At 39.1% G+C, this 8,220-nt stretch overlaps 1 protein-coding gene across 1 annotated transcript in view; it reads right to left on the reverse strand.

The window, feature by feature from the left end:
* The window catches only part of LOC125483988 (sentrin-specific protease 6-like), a 9,756-nt gene extending 3,790 nt beyond the window's left edge, over positions 1 to 5,966 (reverse strand). The window contains exons 1-4 of the mRNA XM_048600955.1: positions 5,897 to 5,966; positions 5,643 to 5,726; positions 4,362 to 4,541; positions 1,457 to 1,674 (exon numbers count right to left, since the gene is read on the reverse strand). Coding sequence (XP_048456912.1) covers positions 1,457 to 1,674; positions 4,362 to 4,541; positions 5,643 to 5,726; positions 5,897 to 5,966 — 552 coding nt within the window. The remainder of the gene's footprint in view (positions 1 to 1,456; positions 1,675 to 4,361; positions 4,542 to 5,642; positions 5,727 to 5,896) is intronic.
* Between the last annotated feature and the right edge of the window lie 2,254 nt (positions 5,967 to 8,220).

An 8,220-nucleotide genomic window follows, 5' to 3' on the forward strand; every position in this document is an offset into this window, starting at 1 on the left:
GTGTAGGCGAGGGGGGCTGCGTGTTCGGGGTGGGGGGGGGGGGGGGGGGGGGGGGGGGGGGGAGGGCGGTGGTGGTGGTGGTGGTGGTGGAGAAAATGGTCCAAAACCTAAATCAAACTCTGAATACTCCCCGAGAGACTGAAAGTCTATGCCAAGAGGCCCCAGTTACCATTCAGTATCTGCAATGTGCTGGAGCAGAAATGTCTTTTCCAGACTTACTGGATCTAATTCCCTGGTATTGACCTCATTACTAGCCAACGTCTGCTATGTTTAAATATAATGCTCTTCTCCAGCAACAAAAGCATCTACAGAACCGTTTGATCAGGAACCAGGCATGGACTCACGAACAAATAAAAACCTTGTTTGATCTGTTCTTTTAACTTTAATTGCTAGCACCAGTTCAAAAGTAATGATTAGCTTAGTTTCCAGTTTAAAGCTCCAAACCAAAATTAAAAGAAAATAAGAAAATAAAAATTAAGCAAAGGTTTTTACAATCCACTTCAAAAGTACTGAATTAGCTGTAAGCACTTTCGAATCTCCGTACTTCATAGAACCCCTAGTGTGGAAGCAGGCCATTCAGCTCATCAAGTTCACACCGACCCTTTGAACAGCATCCCACCTAGACCCAGACCCTCCAACCCTATCCTCGTAACCTCCATTTATCATGCCTAATCCACCTAGCCTGCACATCCCTGGACACTAATGGGCAATTTAACATGGCTGATCCACCGAACCTACATATCTTTGGACTGTGGGAGGAAACCAGAGCGCCTAGAAGAAACCCACACGGACACGAGCAGAATGTGCATACTCAATACAGACAAGGCTGGAATCAAACCCAGGTTCATGGCACAGTGAGGCAGCAGTGTTAACCACTGAGCCACCACGTCACCCCTTATTTATATATTCCTCTATATGTACATTGCTAACATTTCTTATGACGCAGAAGCTCTAGTTTTCAGATACCTGATTGAAACCTGCACAATGCTTCAATCTACTTTTAAAATTTCACAAGAAGGCACAATAAGTCAGTGAGTCTGCACTAAATGCACACCCCAGATTGTAGAGTGTTACACTGATGAGTCAGAACCCCAAAATACTACAGGTGTTTTTAAGCCCTTGATTCCAAAACATATTTTTGAAAGAGAAGTGATACCAAGGCAAAGTGACTGCAGATGTAAATTCAGTAGTTGACTGGCAAAACATACATGTGGGATTGATAGACTGTAACACCTGGAAATGCCAAAAGAAACTTCAAAAAAGAGAGAGACAGCTACCTCTGGCAGATGTTTTTATGGTTTATCCTACCAGGGCAAAAAAGAAGTCTTGACATAAGAGGAATTGAAGAACCAAGGTTTATTATTTCACATTACATTGCCATTTGTTTGCACCTAAACATCCATAAGACAATTTCAATCGGTGGAAATGAACCACAGAAATACTGTGACATGCTTACCCCGCTCTCTTTAACCAACAGATTTCCTGGATGATGTTCTTCTAGGGTCTGTGTAAAAAGAAGAAGCCTACTGTTTGCTTCAAGAAAAGAAATGGTGGCAAAGAAGTTTAGTATACTGTTCCTTTTGCCAATTTCAGTTAAAATCCTTTCCAAAATATCAGCTGCTTGAGGATCCGGAACAGCTTCAAAAATCAGAACAATGTACCGTTCATCAGTAGCTGCAAAATACAACATATAAATCTTGGTCAATATACATATCCCTGGAAAAAAGTTACATTGGTGTTAAGTGCCAGCTATTTTCTGCATTATCAATGTTGTATTATGAAATAAATGCAATGGATAATTTTCAACAAGTACATGATAAATTGCTACACTGGGGGTCTATTGATGACGAGAAGTTAAACATTGGTAGGACAAAACAACTGGTATTTGTACAGCATCTTTACTGGAGTTTGCATCAACACACTTGGTAGAAGCACGAGGGAAAGTAGATCGCGAGTGTCATTATAGACTTTTAGAGGCAAGGTCAATCTTGATGAAAGTGAATTTTTTTTTTTTTTTAAAAAGTTATAAATAATGGAGAGGGAAATGCATACTGATGGTTTTTACATAGACCTCCAGAAGACATTTGCTGAAGTCCCTCAAGAGCTTAGGTTCTGAAGGCAAATTAGTGACATGGTTAGGAAACTGGCTGAGAAGCAGATGATAGAGAGAGTGGGCAAGGGCCAGATGTGACAAGTAGAAAAATGCAACAAGCGGTGTTGCAGCCTCAATTATTTTCTGTATTTATTAATAACTTGAATGACATGAGGGAAAAACACTAACCAAGCTTTGCTGATGATAGAAAGAAAGGTTATATTGTGAGATTTTACAGCGAAGCGTAAAATAAAAATAACAGACAATGGATTTAGTGAACGTGGAAAACAGTGGATTTCAATGCACGTAAATGTCATTCACTTTGGATCTGTAGAGGTTAAGTCAGTATATTTTCTAAACATTGAAAACTGAGAAGCAGTAAAGGTCCAAGGTGACTTAAGAGTCCATTTACATAGATCATTAACATATCATGAACAGGTATAGAAAATAATCAAAAGTAGTGCATGATCTTCAGCTATACAGGACTAGAATACAACAGATTTGAAATCCCACCTCAACTGGAATACTGCATTCAGTTCAGAGCACTACATCATAGGAAGGAAGCACTGGCCTTGGAGGGGGTAAACTTTACATTCATAGAATGATACCGAGACTCCAAGGGTTCATTTGCAAGAGATTAAGCAAATTAGGGCTGCACTCACTTGAATTTACAATGTCAAAAGGGCAATTTGATTGAAGTTTTCATGATATTAAAATGGAACTGAAGGGTAATGAGAGAGAAATTATTAAAATGGACGGATTTGAGAAACTGGCACAGTAAATGCAGCGGAGGAGAACATCACACAACAGGAAGGATGGAAGGATAAGACACAGGGAAAAATTTAAGTTATGCCAAGTTTCATTTAAATTTGATCAATCAATTGTTCTTCAACTTAGTTCTAAATATAAATGTTCATCTATTCAATGGAGAAATATTAGGACAGCTCAGCCCCATTGAATGTTCATCTGTCAGGGAGGTCACAACATTAGTTTAAAAAAAAAATCACAGCCAGGAAGAGCGATAATATGTTAAAGCATGATCAAGAAAAGTTGAAATGAGGAACAGAAGAGGGATAATCAAGCATTGTGCAGTATACCACAGAACTCCAGACAGAGGAAGAGAACCATGTGGACAAACCTCTGAGTAGTGCAGAAACAATAGGGCATAATAGCAGGGCGTTTTAACTGTTCTAATTTAAAATAATTGTTACTGGTACAGAGGGCACAGATTTCCTGAAGTTGTTTCATGTCAACATTTTTTTGTTAGCCAGTATTCAGCAAACCTAATATTTGCACATTCCTGACCACAACTCAGTTGTATTCACTGTATTTGTTGAAAAAGACAAAGATAAACTAAGAATCAGTGTTTAATTGGAAAGGGCCAATTTTACTAATTGGAAATGTGATTGTGCTAAAGTGGATTGGATAAAATCATCATATTTTAGAATGAACATGGAGAAATGAATGAAATAGTAAAATTTGAAACAGTAGAATTAAAGGGCAAGGATTATGATTAATTGATAAACTCTTTCAAGAGAGTCAGATGGACATAGGGGGCCATATTCTTCTGTGTTCCAACATTATCATTCTGTGAAGAGATCAGGTTTTTAAATTAATATACTTAGAGCCATGAAGAGCAACGTAAGGAGGAGGGTATTCTATCTCCACAAAGTGCCTATAATCCTTCACTTAAGAAAATAGTGCTAGCTGCCTTAGTTCAATAAAAACAACCTGTACTTATGGACCAACATTAATGCAGTGAAATGTTCCAAAGCATTTCGTAGAAATTTTGCCAAACAAAATTTGACATTAAGCCCCACTGGAAGATATTAGAGCGGGTGAGAAAAACATTCAAAGTGGCAGGTTTTAAGCTCATTTGAATGGGAAAAGTGGGAAAGAGCAATGAAAGAGATTTAGGAATATAATCCAAGAGTTTAAGATCCAGGCAGCTGATGGCACAAACACCAAAGGCGTAGAAATAATAACTGGGGATAAATGAGAGTTCAGAATTACAGACCAAATATCCTAGCATTTTAGGTCACAAAAATGGGGTGACAGGAAGGTCATGGAGGTGGATGGGAATGTGAATATAAAGTGACAAATTTAGAGAATCAGAAGTCAAAGTTAGGTCAGCAACCAGTGGTAATGGCTGAATTATTAAGCATACAGGGACACGTAGCACTTAAGTACAGTGATATTCATATAAAAGATCAAGTAGCTTATATGTGTTTATGAATTTAACTTTGTTCCTGCAATGGATTATACTTACTGGTCCCCTGAGAATCAAACCAGCTCTTTTCTTTGCTCATTTTGAGGGACGATCGTATATTGTGGCAAGCAGCAGGTGTCATTTGCAGAAAAAGTACCGGTAACACACGTGAACCACACCATTCACACATAGTGAATTCTGAGGCTTTGAAAACTACCTCCTGGGATGACTCATTAGGTACTGCAAAGGAAGGACATTTATATTACAGCCTTCTCTTCACTTTTTGTACATGAAACAAAATTTTATTATTACTGATTTGATTTTAGTTTTAATAAAGAAACTACCAACAAATGGGTAGAGAATTAATTCAACAAGGAAGAAATTCAAACTACATTCCAAATATAAGGAAGCTCACTGCTACTTTAAGTGATCTAAAACTGCTTCTCATTTGATTGGCCTCCAACATAGCAATTCAGAATTGTAACTTTTTAGCGGTTTGGTTGACAGTTGGGTACGCACTGTTCTTGTTAATGTAAATAAGCTACAGGAGGATATGGATTCTTGAATCTTGCTGCTGATATCAATTTACAATATAAGTAGGTGTACAGAGAACACGACAACTTAGCTGATACACAGCTCAACCGAGGAACTTACAGAAAAAGACTTTGTAAAGCTACAAGTTAATAACTTTGTCAAATCAGCTGGAGAACAAATTTTTCAAAAAGGTTACGAACATAAATTAATTTACAACTTAGTTAATTATAAAATTGTTCCAAACAAAATAATGTTGGTAATTCTTCGTGGTATCCATATAGATTAACATGAAAAAAAGCAGCAAAATGCTATACAAGAACAAGATTAGCAGAGTAGAAAGAAAACAAATCACCAAATGGCAAATGAAAATTAGAGTTTTCATTGTGCAGTAATCATTACAAAAATGCACATGTATATTTTGATTCATTAGGTCAGGATTCTGCACAATTTACTTCAGGAATAAAATAAATTTTTCCTTCGCCAGCAAACTCTAGGATATAGGTTTAATTATTTGAGAAGTTGGATTTGGAGAATTGGTTTACTAGTTTGATGCTGGAGTAAAACTGTTAGGTTTCTTTCCTCTGCAGTCTTTGTGGATGTCAAGAAACATCAACCCCAAGATGGAGGTTAAAACTTTAAAAAAAATCTCCAAAAAAAGGTGTTTTTTTTAAATAAAAGAAAGTAGTTTTAAACAACTTTTCCCCCATTCAAACTATTTCCTTCTCAAATTGATGGAGGCTGTACGTTTGGCCTCAAGTTTTACAGTTCATTGATTTGCAGTTTTAGACATTAATTGAATCGACTTACCTCCCATACTGACCTTGATGAAGTCTAGACTGAACTGAAAGCAGAAGAGTCTGTTTTTAGTGTTTGCAAATCCAACAACTTCAGCTGTTAAACAGCATCAACAATAAAGATTTAACAAAATTACACCACATCTCTAATGAACAGCATTTTTCAATAAACCTTTATTTTTCTTCAAATAAACCTCAAATTTAAATTAAACTCAAATAAGGCTTGTTACGTACTTTAGACGACACCATTCAGAATTAGAAACTTACACAATGTCTCCTTCTCCAACAAGCATCGCAACAGGACTTCCCCATTATTAAACGAACAGCTACTGATCATCACGGGTACTCCGACATGCCTGTAGTTTCAGGCACCCACTAAATGGAGTCTCAGAAGCCCAAGTGTCCTATTTCTTACAATAGGATTGGTCCAAGGTTGTCAAAAACCATCAGATTTAAATTTAGAGATAGTAGGAACTGCAGATGCTGGAGAATCTGAGATAACAAGGTGTAGAGCTGGATGAACACAGCAGGCCAAGCAGCATCAGAGGAGCAGGAAAGCTGACGTTATAGGGTCTAGGCCCGGAATGTCAGCTTTCCTGCTCCTCTGATGCTGCGTAGCCTGCTGTGTTCATCCAGCTCTACACCTTGTTACCTCAGATTTAAATTTAATTGGGCTTTGGTGTCTAAGGCCTAGTTTAAATTAATTGGCTAAATTCAAAGACCTGTTAAAAACCTAAAGAACTGCAGATGCTATAAATCAGGAACAAAAACAAAGCTACTGGAAAAGCTCAGCAAGTCTGGCAAGCATCTGTGAAGGAAAACAAAAAAAGTTAATGTTTTGGGTCCAGTGACCCTTCCTCGAAACAGTTCCCCAGTTCTGCACAAGGGTCACTGGACCTGAAACGTTAACTGTTTTTTCCTTCACAGATGCTGCCAGGCCTGCAGAGTTTTTCCAGCAACTTCGTCTTCGTGAAAATGCTACTTCATCCTTTAACAAGGCTGACAATGACATAAATTCAAGGTTTTACTGAAGGCTTGCTTAGATTTTTGTATTGCCACCCATCATCAGTCAACTGCACAGCTCCCACTGAGTATCACCCAGCCATCCCTAGTCAGCTATCATTACTCAGCAATGACATAATATCAGCTATTCAAACCTGGCACAGTCTTCTGTCCCATACGTACTTACCACCTGTCTTATACATTTCAGTCCAACTGTTAGTACCCTACCACTCTCCTGAACAAGAGACTCAATTGTTGTCCATGATTTGGTAATGCCAATATCTTCTACACAACAAAGCTGGTTTTAAGGACAACGGCAGAGAAAATTATTCTTGCACCTGACGGTTGATCAAAGTTGGGAGACGATACAAAACATCAACAGGTTTGTCAGTTTTCTTCTTTAATGTGATCTCATACTTTAAGTGAACCATCCTCCCTACTCCTGGTTTGGCTTGTTGTGTTACTGGCTCTAAAAAACAGCAATTATGAGTGTTCCACATGCTAAGATATCATTTCATTCTGTCATTTGGTATCAGCTGTGGCTTTGTGGATAAATCTCTTACTTGAGACAAAAGATGGACATATAATCCAGTTGATACTACTGGGCAGTACCAAAGGAGAGCTGCACTGCCAGAAGCACCACCACCAAATGAAATAACTACGCTATCAAATAGCTGCAGAAACGTTTTAAAAAGGGACAGGAAAACTTTTCTTGGTGCCCTGGCCAACATTCATCATCAATCGTCACACTGCAATTTGTAGGACATTGTGTTAACTGCTTGCTGTAATTCTGACAGTTGAAGTGACTGGACTTCAGAAGGTTGTAATGTACTACTACTCAGTCTACTTCTGAAGTCAAAGGAACTACATAAATCGAAGTTGTTTCCTTTTCCTTTCTCCTCTTTCCAAACCTTCTCTCCCTTCTAACCCTGCTTGTTACTTCTGCTTAACTGTTCTCTACTTTTCCCTCCTACCTTCCACCTTCTAAGTGGCAGCACAGATTGACTCATGCTGCAGTCCAATTGCTTGACAGGTAAATCACACTTGCCCTTGACCCTTTCTGTAACATTAAAAGGGAAATTGACTGGTTAACAGCCACTTTGGAAAAGGATTCTAAATATTCCAGTTAACCAGTCATCTGCAACCTGGGAAATGCCAATTAGAATTGGAACACTGCTGATGCCAATGTTTCTCTTTCTTTACCTCTCCTCCTTACAAATGGGCTACAGAATCTCAATATGGATTTTGTTGAGACAACAAGGTGCAGGGCTGGATGAACACAGCAGGCCAAGCAGCATCATAGGAGCAGAGAGGCTGACGTTTCGGGCCGAGACCCTTCATCAGAAAAGGGGGAGGGGAAGGGGGTTCTGAAATAAATAGGGAGAGAGTGGGAGGCGGATAGAAGATGGGTAGAGGAGAGGAAACAAACAGGTCGAAGAGGCGGGGATGGGGCCAGTAAAGGTGAGTGTAGGTGGGGAGTTAGGGAGGGGATAAGTCAGTCCAGGGAGGACGGACAGGTCAAGGGGGCGGGATGAGGTTAGTCGGTAGGGGATGGAGGTGCGGCTGGAGGTGGGAGGAGGGGATAGGTG

This window comes from Rhincodon typus, chromosome 9 (assembly GCF_021869965.1).
Source record: "Rhincodon typus isolate 14 chromosome 9, sRhiTyp1.1, whole genome shotgun sequence".
Lineage (NCBI taxonomy): Eukaryota > Metazoa > Chordata > Chondrichthyes > Orectolobiformes > Rhincodontidae > Rhincodon > Rhincodon typus.